Source organism: Gallus gallus, chromosome 1, assembly GCF_016699485.2.
Source record: "Gallus gallus isolate bGalGal1 chromosome 1, bGalGal1.mat.broiler.GRCg7b, whole genome shotgun sequence".
NCBI lineage: Eukaryota > Metazoa > Chordata > Aves > Galliformes > Phasianidae > Gallus > Gallus gallus.
In genome coordinates, this window is record NC_052532.1 from 21,940,438 (window position 1) to 21,954,401 (window position 13,964).

Below are 13,964 nucleotides of genomic sequence, written 5' to 3' on the forward strand. Positions count from 1 at the left end.
ACACTTCCAGCTGCCCACAGTCCATATCCCCTGAAATGCATAAGCTTAACAGCTTGTCTAATTACTTACTAACTTAAAATGATCTAGAGTCAGTTTAAATAGTTATATTTTTCTGGACAGGCATGTTTTGAGTATCTTGAGATAAGAGTAACTTTGCAAACTTTGTTCTCCAATCTGAGCGGGTAAAAAGCTGGTGTAGGAGCCTATCAACAGCTGCTTGGAGATGTGGGAGTAGGGTGACCTCTTCTTCCCTTTCAACTGCAGCCACCTCAGGATTTATGATTGCTGTGTGACACAGTTTTCAATAAAAACATGAACAACAACAAAAAACTCTAATTAGAGTTCTGAGTATGATGCCTGCAATTCCTCATTCGCTGTCTTTTCCTTTTGTCTTCAGGCCTTTTCACCCTCTCATAGCTTGCCAAATGGAAAGCATTTGAGAGTAGCAGAGGCTCTAGCCTGTCACAGCTATGTTTACGAGTGAGGACAGATATACATATTCTTTACAGTGTCTATTCGCATTTCAGTGTCCCAGAAATGCTTTGAGAGACTTCTGGGGAATTGATGTTGATAGCAAACACATTTTAAAAATGGCTGATGTGGGCTACTTCATAGTAGCAGAAGTGTTGGCAAGGTCCTGGAGGAGATTCTGTTGGTGTTACTCTGTGTTGAGAATAATTTTATTTGCTCAGTGTTTGTTTAAGAGAATGAATATTTTAATTGTCTTGGTAACTGGGTTGAATGATTGTCCAGTTTTAATTACATTTCTGTTAATATTTACTGAAATACATTTTTATGATTACTAATGATTATGTTTCATGAATTATAATGCTTAGTGAATTATAGTACCATAATCAGCCATAGCCAGTACTCTGACAGTGTGGGGATCTTTTTTGCCTCCTACCATAAAACCTAGGCCTGCGTCTTTCTAGTCCCCCTTTGTCTTTCGGCAAAGAAGAAATTATTTCAAGTCTGTTCCTTTTTTTCTTCTTCACTGTGGATGCTCTTAATAAATTAGACTTAATGCTTACTACTTGAGCTGCTAAATGGAGGGAATGGCCATCCAGCTGCTACTGACTAAATCTGTATGATTTTATCCTCACTTGACTTTGAGTTTTAGCTTGTGTTCTGCATTCTTCTTGTTAGACAGACCCTGCCATGATGATAGAATTGTTCATTTCCTCATTGATTTTTCTCTCATATTCCTTATTATCTCTGAATGATTCTTGAACAAGAACTTATTCCACACTCCTGGTAAAGTGAATTGCTGTTTTTTTTTCTATTTCAGTGTTTGGGAATTGGAAAGAGATTGAAATAAACCAGAATAACTTTAAGCATTCATCTTGTTCAGCTTATTCTCCTTCAGTCATTTAGCAGAGTCACTGGACATTTTCTGTTGACTTTTTTCCAGGATGTACAGCATTACTGAGCACTTTGCATTTTCAAAGCACTGTATTCATTGATATCTAATACAGTGATGAGTGCATACTTCTACTGCTCAGACCCTGCGTAATTATAACTCAAGTTGAATTCTTCGACATTGATGAACCATAATGAGATGACCTCTCATTATAAATTTTACTTAGTTTACTTCCTCAGCATAACACAACCTGTAATAATTGCGATTAAAAAGATGAAAATCTTAACTCTCTGACCTGTTTCTTAATATTGCTAGTGTTATCTTTTCATGCTTTGACTTCTCTACCTAGGTTGCAGCTAGTGCAACAAATAAAATGGGAGTATTAAAGATGACAGCTTCTTCATTACACATCACTCATTTGTTACCACTGGCTTATCAGTCATGCACTGCACAGGAAGATGTTCTGTAGAAATATGCATAATGGAGTGGAGTATCATACAATAATTATATCATGAGCTGCATTGTGTTTACACAGGCAACAACTGTGTCATTCCAGTACTTTGGAATGCTTATGATTTACAGTTTTAGTGTTGTAACTTCAAAGTTAGATGGAGGAAAACAGCAATTAAAAAAAAAATCCTCTCTATCAAATGCATATTCAGCTGTTCAGATTCACAGTATTTGAATACTGTGTTTTCACAGTATTTGAATACACAGAAACACATGGCTTCTTTGAGCGAAAGTACTTTATAGCCATGATACATGTGACTATACCATCTATGTAGGTCAGTCAGTTCAATGGAATAAGATATGTTTTGCTTGTGAGTTTCAAGGCTGTTTGCTTTTCAAGAGTGGAGTGTTACTTGGCAATCTGATTATCAGACAGAAGAAGCTTGCTTCATAAATACAGTGGACTCAATCACGCATCTTTTCTAATATCCCTGCTAGTTCTATCCTATCTCTGTTCTTGAGCATCACTTTCTTTAAACCCAGTAATACTTAAGAAAGCATTTGTTCCATTATATTACTAACCCTGGTCTTTAAACCAGTGTGCCATTATTTTCAGGAGCACTCACCTCTGCACTTGGCTAGTGATTTCCTTATCTCAGTGTATTCTCTCTTTCAGTTTAGTCAAGATTGTCCCATTAACATTGGTTCCTTCTCTTTCTACCTGGTGCACTTTGGAAAGTACTGAGAGACCAGTGCAGAATTGTATGCTCACTCTTCATTCCTAGGCAGCTCTGACCATAGCTGTCAAGTTGTAAAGCACAACGAGAGAGGAAAACAAGTTTATGTCCTATAATAAATAAGGTCAAGAAGAATTAACACTGGACAATTAGCCTTCTTCCATAATTAGAATTTCTTAGAATTTTGCATGTCTTCTGACATCTTTGTTTTGAGTCGTTTTGGATCAAGTTACCAATCCTGTCTTAAACACCTAGGGATTTTTCCAAAATGCAGTAATTTATTACTTTATCCACATTTTCCCAAATATACTGTGCCACTTTCTCTGTAGAATATTTCTAAAACAGCATCATAATACCTGCTGGTTTTTAAATGATAACCAAAGCAGAAGTTATTTAATCTGGTTTAGCTATGTATTCTTTGTACATATGGTTTTTGTGGACAGCATGTTTGTTGAACTGGTAAATGAAATGTGCAATGTATTGTTGGTTGTTTCCTTTAATTTGTGTTTAATTACTACAGAAATTTCATCTCATATTTTGAACACAGCAGTTCACAGAAATAACACAAGATAAGTTATAATTATCAGTCTTGGTATCTCTGTGTTTTTCATATTTTCATTAAAATTTGTTTTGTTTCCATATGACTTCTTACCTTTTTGTAGGAAGATGTCTGCAGTTTTTGTAATTCATTTTCTTGTTATATTTAAACATGTTGAAACTGGCTTAATTCATATGAGCACACAGATTATTTATTGTCTTCAAATTGCTTCTTTAGTTCATTGCTGCCTCTTTTTCAGTGCAGCTGAAGGTATACGTATACTAGGAGTACAATATTAAAGTACAAGAAAATGTAATCAACATACCATATTATTCAAACCTGTTTGGACTGTGATGACTATACTTGATGTGAGAAAACTGTCTAAAAAATATAAGGAAATACTGGAAATTTGTTTGACTCTTTTCTCTAACAGGGCATGTTTTTCATGTGAATAGAATTGGTGACAACTTTCAGACTCTTACAGTGAAATTCATCTCTGGATCTAATAGAAAGTTCAGGTGCAGGCTCAGTTGTCTAGCATGTTTCTGAGCAATAAATTCTGATATTAATAACAATTCTAAAATGTCTTTTTTTTGGTGCTAGAGTACTTGTTTGTCTGTAGGTATCTTAAGCTAGCTTGTCTCACAAATGACATAATCAGAAACCTGGATGGTATTTCAATAAGCAAACTTTAATTTTATGAGAATGGGTCAAAACATCCGGTTGAAAACCAAGGTTTGAGATTTCTGGATGCTAAAAAGATTTTGAGACTTGTGAGTGAAATAGTCTGCACTGATGCTGATTTTAGTCTGCCTCTTAAAATCATTTTTGATGTTAGAACTTCCTTCTTATATGCTTGGCTTGCTTGTTAGTGTTAATTTGCTTTTTATTTTGTCTTCTATTGGCACTAGGACTGAAAATGATTAGTGATCCATTATTTATGGACATGATAAAACAGAAGCATAAGCATACTTCAGTGAAGTACAACCTTTTTTTTTTTTTTCATGTTTTCTTGTAGATCAGAGAATACAATGGACAAATGCAAGGAATTACCAGTGCAGGATTTGCATCCTTGACATTTGATGGAACTGTAGGAGCGCCAGTAGTTCCTCGAGCCTCTAGCAAAGTGTACACTTTTGTAGATGAAGAACAGAAAACAGTAGAAGAATTACGTATTTGGGCAGCCAGTAATCTTTCTGTCTCTGGACCAGAAGCAAAATTGTCTGATGTTAAGCCAATGATGTTCTTCGATCTCACTTGTCAACTGGTAGGGAAGGCAAAAGTGGATGGATCATCTTTTCTTCTAAAGGTAGATTCATTTTCTTTAAGTAACATGTTATATTATTATGTGGATTAATATGTAGGAAATGTAGATTTAGGAAATGTATGATTCTCTACTCTTATTTCTGTGGAGACAAAACAGGAATCTCAATTTTTTTTCATCTAATTTATTTCTTTTGAAAATTTTTTAAGATGGCATTGGTATGGATGGTAAGTACTACAAACATTTCTAGATAAATATTGTAAGATTTCTTAAGGTTGAGAAATAGTTTTGAATTGTAACCGTGTTTTTTACTCAGTAGCAATTATTGCTCATTTTTCTAGATTACTATATATAACTAATTCAGTATGTAGTACTCTCTAGAGCTCTAGGTGGCTTCTTTTCGTTACACATAAGCACTATGGGGGATCATTGCTTAATGAAAGTATAGAATTTAAAGTGCCACACAACAGGAAAGTACTTTCCAAGTACTTTCCTTAACACCAGCTAAATATAAAATAGCTCTTCCTATTTTTCCTGCTTTAGCTCCCGATGCATCAATTTGATGTTATTCTGAAATACCTCTGTATTTATTTTCAGTTTTTTAAGTTGTTAAACTGTGAGTATTGAAGAGCATGCTATGAAGCTATAAAATGGAGAATAAAAATATTACTTGGTACTTCTGTATTAAGCTGTGCTGGTACAATCTTTTTAGAAACAAGAAGTTGCATTTTTCTCTTATTAAAGCAGGAAATACTCTTCTGATGTGCTACACAGAAACAAACCTTGAGTGTCATCCTGTAACATGCTTTGCAACTGTTGCAAGTATTTCCATTGAACTGTCTCTTATGAAATGGTTGTCAAATGGCTTGCAGTAAAATTTGAGAACTTTCTGGCCTAATTCTCATTCATTAGTGTGTGTTCAGTGTTGAAATGACCTTTGCAAGGAGAAGCACGAGCACTTTAAGTAACTATTATTTATTTGTCCTCTTTTTTGCATTGTAAGTTTTGAAGTCTATTTTGTCAGTTATGTGTAGTAAGGAGATGAACTTGTCAGGGCAGAGCTGTGTGGACTCAGGATAGTAAAGTCTAAATGAAATCCACTAGCACGAGATCAGTTTTTCTCATACTGATTCCTCTGTCAATATCCTTTTTTTTTTTTAGCACTTTAAATTTGTATTAAAATACACCAAACAAGCTAAAAAAATGATAATTAACATTGAGGTGCTGATGCTAATTTCAAACAGGCCAAAGTCCTTTCCTTACATATATTGGTAATGCTGTAAGAGAAGCCTTTTTATAAATGTTGTAGACAGAAGTCTGATTATTTTGTTGATTCAGTAAACAAAGAAACAAAGCACAACAAGCTCAGATCGATTGATGACTAAATATCATACATTATCAACTTTCTATTCTTAGGTTTTATAACAATGATGTACATTTACTGTGTCATTCCATGACAGTTATTTTCACAGTTGATAATACAGTGGAGTATAATGACAGTTTTAAGCACTGAGCTCAACTAGTATGATTGCTTCAAACATAACTAAAATGAATTTTGGTGATTTTTGTGCATCACCCATAGCATAAACCTCTAATATTACACTCAGTAAATTATTCTGTATAAGCACAGCTCCTTAAGCTGACATGGCATGAAGACTGTGTTGCTTGTCTTGTGAAGGTAAGCTTGAATTGTAAAAAGGCAGTTATTTATTTATGAGTTTTATTTTCAAATCAGAGGAGACTTCACACTGGAAGCTCTGCTGTCATTTCTCCATTTCATAAGGGTTTTATTACTATTCTTCTATCTGTCAGTTATCAATGTTATGTCATACAATTAGTATATTCTGCTGAAAGGCCTTAATGAGTCAGGAAAGCCGGGTACATCGTGCCTCCCGTTTCAGCATCTTCCAACGTGGTGATCAGATGTCATCACTAACGATTCTGTAATTCCTGTTTGTTCATGACTAGTGATGAAAGTATTTGTTGTTTCTTATCCAGAGTTTGTTTGATTACTGTTGGAAAGAGTGAACGCATGAGGATAGCTGTTTATAACTGTGGCACTAGCAGATTCAGAGAAATTAATAGAAAGTCATGGCTCCTGTGTTTTCATCTACAATTTAAGTAGAGTGAAGCTGGTAAGCTCCTGAAGTAGCCATGCTCTTACTTGTATAAGTTTAAAATAGTAAATAAATAAAAACACATTAGAACACGTAATTTTCCAAAGAGCTTTTTTTTCTTATAAAGAATACTTACTGGCTTAGAAGTTGTTCCAAAATACAGCCTGACGTCAGCCCCATTAGTTCCTCTTGCAAAGGACGTTGGAAGCTTTAACCTGACAGGGCACATTCACATTATTTCAGTCAGTTTGTAAGGTCCATCTTACAAGTGTGGAACTACCAGTGTATCCCAAGTAAAACCAGTTTGAAAAGCAGTAGGAAACTAAGCATCTAATTTCATAACATATGCCTATAGCACTAAATCTGTGTTTCTGTAGCTCAGTTCCGGAAAAGCTGGGCTAATTCCAGCAAAGGACAGCATCTCTTGCAAAGGTGGTTTTAAATGGTTTTATAACAGGCCTTTTTTTGTTTGTTTGCTTGTTTCAGTCTGTGGGAGCATGTGCAAGCTCGTTATCCGAGTCCTTCAGAATACACTGCACTCTTATTTGGGAACATTAATATGATGTTACGGTTCATTTTGACTGTAAATAATGTTCCCTTTTATCTCTTGATTTGCCATGAGCATTTCAGCCATAAGTTGTTCTCCATGCATGTACACATGGCTTTGCTGCTTCTTAGATCTTTTCCTTTGTGTCCTTTGATTCATAGCAGTTAAACATTCAGAAAGGGGTAGAAACCCTTTAAAAATTGACCTTTGGTGCCTTCACCCTTCCCTGTCTCTCTTCCCACACCACCTGAAGGGCATAACTCATTGGTATTGTGATGTCTTATTTTCTGTTGGACCAATATGTATGAATTCCTATGCATTAATATTTTGAATATATTGAAATAGTTGGTTTTGACTGCAGGTATGGGATGGCACAAAATGCCCCTACCCAACATGGAAGGTTCCTGTGGAAGCAAAAGAATTAGAAGGAGACAGAGTTCTTCTTCATCATCTGCGAAATCTAACAGTGGATGTTTTAGTCTATGACAACCATGTACAACTGGCAAAATCACTTAAGGTAATGTACAATTCATTGTTTTCGATTCTCAATTTGTGGTCTATTTTCTGCCTGGAACTCACTTCAGAGAATGTATCCATGCAGTTCTGCTCTTAGTCTCAAATATTGCTCTTTATTGTTCAGTGTATTTCTCATACTTTTTATTTGAATTCAAAACTCCTTCAACACGTGTAAAACAGCCTCATTACCCTAAAATTGCCATGAAAGAAATTCTTCAAATTAAGCAGTTCTCTCCAAACATTGTAATATCATGCATACTCTGTATGTAGTGCATTCTGAAAATGTATTCTGTGTTTCAGAATTATTTTTAAATGATATAAACAAGGGTTGAACTTACAGTTTTGCCAAAGGCCTGTAATTCTGAATAGAAGATTTTATCTGTTCTATAAACTTCTGCAACTTGCAGTGCTGTCTTCATTTAGTGGGTCTGTAATGTTGGTTATGCTTAGATAGAGAAAACAACAACATTATTAAGTATTTGATCTTCAGCAATACTGCCACCTTGCTTCTAAATACAGCAAATTAGCCAAAAATACATCTTTAATTTTATGGCTTGTCTTCTTTACTCAAGCATAGTTTTTAAGATAGTGTTTGCCACAAAATAAAGGTACATGGTAGACATTTCTTAGGCTGGGGCTATCAGCAGACATGAAATCAATCTGACATACAATGCTCAAGTAAATGACAGTCAGCAAAATAACTTGGCTTTGTGTAAAGATTTGTAACAAAAATTACTCACAGAAGTAATTCATTACCTACAGGTCATCTTCCAGAATTTTTCTTTTGCTAACTGTTTTCATTTACTTTATATATAAATGCTAATTTTCCAGTGAAGCAGTATGTTTTGCAGAGGAGATCATTTAAAAAGTTAAGATTGGAGGCAGCTGTAGTGACCGTGCCATGGTTGAATTCATGATTTTGAGGAATATGGATTGAAGTCAGGACGGTGAAAAGGAGAATGAACTTGTGATTGTTCAAGGAATTATTGAATGGGATCCTCTGGAAAACTGTCCTTAAGGACATAGGAATGGAACAGAGCTGGCAGCTCTTTAATAACACCTTTCTGAGAGCACAGGAGATCTCCATCCCTCAGCGTAAGAAATCAAGCAGATGAGACAGGAAACGGAAATGACTGAGCAAGGGCCTGCAATAAGAAAGAATAGTATGGGCAGTAGAATTAGGGACGTGTGGCCTGGGAAGAGTACGGGGATGCTGTCTCAACATGCAGAGCCAAGCTTTCCTGATTGAGGAAATTTTTCAAGAAAAAATAACAAGATGATGTTCTGTAGTTATATTGATCTGAAGAGACAGGAAAAGGAGAGCGTACCCCTTGATAAATGAGAAAGGAGAACTGGCTTTAATATGCATGGAGAATGCTGCCATACTCAACCAGTTCTTTGCCTCAGTCTTCACAGGCAGTCTGGCTTCCCACACTTCTCATGTCCTGGAACTTCTAGGCAGGGGTTGGGGGAGCAATATCCCTCCTGTTGTAAGCAAAGAGCAAGTCAGAGACTCCCTCATGAGGCAGAATGTATACAAGTCTGGGGCTGAATGGCATACATCCCAGGGTTCTGAAGGAGCTGGCTGTTGTGGTTGCTGAACTACTCTTACATACTTAAAAAGTCATGACTGTCAGGCAAAGTCCCTCATGACAGGCCAGGGGAAAACATCACTCCTATTTTCTAAGAAAGAGAAAGGAAGAGCCAGGGAACTACAGGCTGGTATGTCTCATATCTCTGCCTGGAAAAGCATGGAGCAGGTCCTCATGGAAGTGATGTTAAAGTACTTGCGAGATGAGCTATCTATGATAGCCAGCATGACTTCACCAGCCTAACCAATCTCTTGGCCTTCTATGATGGAGTGATGGCATCAGTGGACAAAGGAAGGGCAACTGATGTTTTCTACCTGAACTTGTGCAAAGTCTTTGACATGATTCCACACCACATCTTTATCTCTAAGTTGTAGAGATAGGGATTTGAAGGCTGGGCTTGGATGGTTGTAGTCAGAGAGTTGTGGTCAGTGACTTTATACTCCAGGTGGAGGTTGATGATGAGTGGTATGCCGTAGGTGAATCTTGGGATTGTTCTCAACATCTCTATCAGCGACCTAGACGGTGGAATCCAGTGTAACTGGATACAGTTACACTGATAACACCAAGCTGGGTAGTGCAGTTGACACAGATGAAGGAAGGGATGCCATCCAGAGGGTCCTTAATCATGCTCAAAAAGTGGACGTGTTAGAATTTAATGAATAATACTTATTTCAGTCAGAGTTTTGTTATACAAAGACTTTTAGAAAATCATTTTTATGCACTATTGAACTGGTGGGAATTTACTGCATCTATGTCCACCTTCTGAGTGTGAACACAAGAATAGCGTGGACAGAAACTGCATACTGAGTGTTATCCTAGTTTATTGTTTCGGAAACAATAAAAGTGCTCTATTTTTAAGCCATCTCTTCTGCATTTGAATGTAACTTAGAATTGCCTTTTTACTGTGTGTTCTTGAGGAACTGTTAGGTTACACTCCCATGTTGTACCATTTGCAATGACAGTTGCACTTCTGAAATGAAGTTTTATGTAGGAACAATACATTTTATGCAGTTTTTCAGTCCGCAGAAGGGCAGAAAAGAAAACAGTCAATCTGAATTATTTGTTCTTACATTAAAATTGTATCTGGAGGTTACATGCTCAGACAAGAACATTGTAAATAACCAATGCACGGTGTAGAGAAACTGGTTTATATATTATAGGCAGTTGATAGTAAATCCAAGAACACAGTGTCAGAAAGCAATCATTTGTTAAAGTCTCTTTAAAGGTATGCTACAGTTGATACTGTAAGTGGACTTTTTGTCTCCTGCTACTGGCCTCCCTTCGTACTAATAAAAGTTGTGACTTTTCAGTATTTGCTGTCTTAGCAAAACACAAACAGAATTTTCTGAAATCTCATCTCTCTGAAGTAGATTATTTCCTGGGACAGAAAGACATAAATAGAGCTGCAGCTAAGCAGAGAGAATGGTGTTCACTGCTTTTTCCAGAATTCCCCTCTTCTGTGCACCTTGAGTGCATGAGGCTTTCCTGTTTTTCTCTAGGAGCCCCAGCCTGCAGCTAGCTCTGCAGGGTACCGTTTCTCCCTGTAGGTCTTACTTCATTATTCTTCTGTCTTTTTTATTCCTACATTTCCAGAAGTTCTCAGGATTCATGCAGATTTTACTATACTACTCAAAAATTCGATCTGTGACATGTATTTCTCCATTGGTGGTATTTTGCTAGATACTAGATCGGTGATCTAGTGGGTGGCAACCCTGCCCACAACACATGGGTTAGAGCTAGATGATCTTTAAGGTCCTTTCAACCCAAACCATTCTGTAATTCTGTGATACTAAGTGTTACAGTGAGTGTCAGAGATCCATCCATCAGTGTACAGTAGGAGTCCAGTTGTCCACAGCTGGTTAGAGATTTTTTTCATGTATAGTCATTCAGTAATATGTGGTACTAAGCATTCCTCTCATGGGTTACTATTGCCAATTTTGTTTTACCATACGTTTTCTAGTTAGCATAATAAAAATGAGCATGCCTAAAGGTCCTGGTCTTTACACTTTCATGACAGTAGTTAATGTTCTGTATGTTCAGAGTATGTTCAGATGCAGACTTTGAATATTTTCTGCTGTTCCTCCAGCTGTATAGAATCTCAAGTCTTTTTTGACGGTGCTTTGGACTAAGTCTTGCTTGCTTTTTTAGTGACTGAGTCACATTTCTAACCCGTGACTTAGAGGTGCATAGCAGTGATATCTAGCTTCATATTTTTCAGGCCTGGGTGGCGTTCCTTTGACCTGTCTGTGGTATTTTCTTTAATTCTGTCTTTGTACTCAAAAAGAAAACAAAACAAACAAACAAAAGAAGCCAACCTAGATTCTCCAGAAATTTCATTGTCCTTTTCGTGGATTTAAGTTGGTGGTATTACTTGGATGTGAAGGACTGCACCCAATTACAGTGTTTGTGCTTCCTGTCATATGCAAGAAGTGCACAATTAGTGAAATTGAACTGCTGATAGGATGAAATGATCACAAAGAAATCACCTTGAATATCTGCCATAAAATATATATTAAAATCAGTTCAGATGAATTTAAGTGATTCCTGTGCATAAAGACAAGCTCTGGACAGACACTGGTGACGAAACATCAGCATTTAGCTGCCGTGACAAATCACTTTCCTGAGTTCACCAGTACTAAATGTAAATGCAACCCTTTGTTTTGAGGAAATAGTGAGAATTTGCTATGCTAAAAAGGGTTTTTTTTAAGTTGAGTACTTACAGGGAACTGTGTATGGGACTTGTTTTTTAATTTTCATTAGTTTGATGTCTATTTTTAAAGTAGTCATGTTTGAATTGTCCTGTAAATACGGTATCATTACTGCTATATTTTATAATACTGTCAGATTTTTTTCTTACTGTTTTAATTTCATTTGAAATAATTTTTCTCTGAAGTAGGCAGATAGTTTGTAAATAGAACTGCTGTCGAGTCAAATAATTTGAGTTCCTTTTGTACTAGATTTTAGTGATGACTCTCTAAATCATGGATTTTGCTTTAATTTAGATTCCAATTTGGTCTCAGACAAGTATACAGTGTATGCTGTGATGTGCAGACGTTCAGTAAACAACAGAAAGGCAGTAGTATTTTATCTGTAGTACCCTCAGTAGTTGCTTGCTGCTGTTAAGAGTAAGCAATGCTGCCCCCTCAAGGAATTTGTGGAAAACGCAGGTCTGTCTCGCCCAGTCAGATCTTACTTTGTGTTTATATTTAGACCTTCCTTTTTCAGTATTTTACAATGCTGATTATAATGTATCTCTGTAATACACTTGTGATACTGAAATATATAAAAATGATGCTGCCTTCAGAAGTGATTTAATAAAATGCAGATGGAGAAAGTAATATTTCTGTAGTGATCGTGCATCTTGGGAAGTTGAATATTGTACTGAAACATTACTTTTGCATTAATTTCAGCATGCAGTTTTAGAAGGCAAACCCAGCATTTTATGTTTTTGAATTCTTGGATCTCTTCAACCACAAGTAATGTTTTAAGTTTGTGCATGCAATTACCAATATTAAATACCTAGTTTTTTCATAAGGTGCTTCTGAAAGAAGAAGATCTTCAATTATAACAGCCTTTCTTCTGCTCACATATGCATAGGTCACTCCAAAAGTACTGCCTCCTGTTTATTTCTATGGAAACTGCAGCAGATACAGAGAGCACAACAGCACTGTTTTGATTGAACAAGTACTCAGCTACAAAACACTGTTTTTCAACATAGCCACTGCCAGTAGCTGTGCATTTTTCACCAGCAGTGAACAAGAGCCTGTGTGCCATGCTCATAAAAATCTTCACCAGCAGAGGTTGACCCACTGTCACCGTTGCCACTGCTGAAAGTCACCACCCACCCTTCACTGTGCTCACATCCACTGTTCGGTCTCCATAAGTATTCAGCAAGTGTCAATGAATGTCACTGGATGCAGTTTTTTCCATATGGAGGAATTCAGTGACACACCTTTGCTTCATATGCACTTCCATGTCAGACACCATTTGTCAGACTGTCCCTCTGCTGCCATCTGTCACATGGCAACTGCATGTATCTGAATATTGTCGGGAAGGTTTGTCCTCTACTGTCATTCCACCAACATCTGCCTCTGACATAGTGAGCCAGTATAGTAAAATAGGAGGCATTATTGCTGGAGTAGCCCTTTATGAAAGAAAAAAAGTATGATATCAGATTATTTTATAATCAGAACTTAGATAGGAGCTAAGGCTCTTTATCCAAAAGCATTTGTAATAGTCATTGGTTTCGTTTTATGTTGTCTGTCCCTTACATTTTTGTTTTGTTAACATCCTATAAGTCTCTTAACCACCACCTAAAAGTTGAAGTTTTCCAGTTGATATCAGCAGGCCTTCTTGCATGCTTGTTTGTTTCTGTTGGAGATTAGCAATAAAAAAGAAAGGAGGGCTTAAAAAATGCAGGGAGTTTTTCTGGCATATTGCCATAGATGTTGTACATTATTGATACGACTGTAAGGAATGTTTCTGTTTCAGGATGAATTAAAATGACATAATGATATTCAGTAGCACGACCGAGTCATAGTCAAAAGCCCTTTTGTTATAATGAACATAATACTAGATATGGATTCAGTTACTGCAAAATGGCTTCAGTTCAGTTATGGCTTCAAATGCATGTTAAATCCACTACTTTCTTCCCTGCAGAAAGTTTTTGTATTTAAGTTTCTTAACTGAGTTTATGGAGATCTTACATGTCTACTCTAATGTGGTGGGGAGAAGAACTGAAGAGTGAATTATTTCATGTAGAGGTTAAGACAGGAAGAATGAAATAAGCTAGGTGTGGTGTTTTTAAGCATATATTTAAAGGAAACATTTGATAAAAGGTCAA

The 13,964-nt window shown here is 36.5% G+C and overlaps 1 protein-coding gene across 6 annotated transcripts in view; it reads left to right on the top strand.

Annotated features, from left to right (window-relative positions):
- Positions 1–13,964, top strand: part of POT1 (protection of telomeres 1) — a 67,261-nt gene that overhangs the window by 29,451 nt on the left and 23,846 nt on the right. For all 6 annotated transcript variants that reach the window (XM_025147065.3, XM_015280911.4, XM_025147062.3 and 3 more), the window contains 2 exon segments: positions 4,104–4,394; positions 7,375–7,530. In XM_025147065.3, the coding sequence (XP_025002833.2) occupies positions 4,104–4,394; positions 7,375–7,530 (447 nt within the window).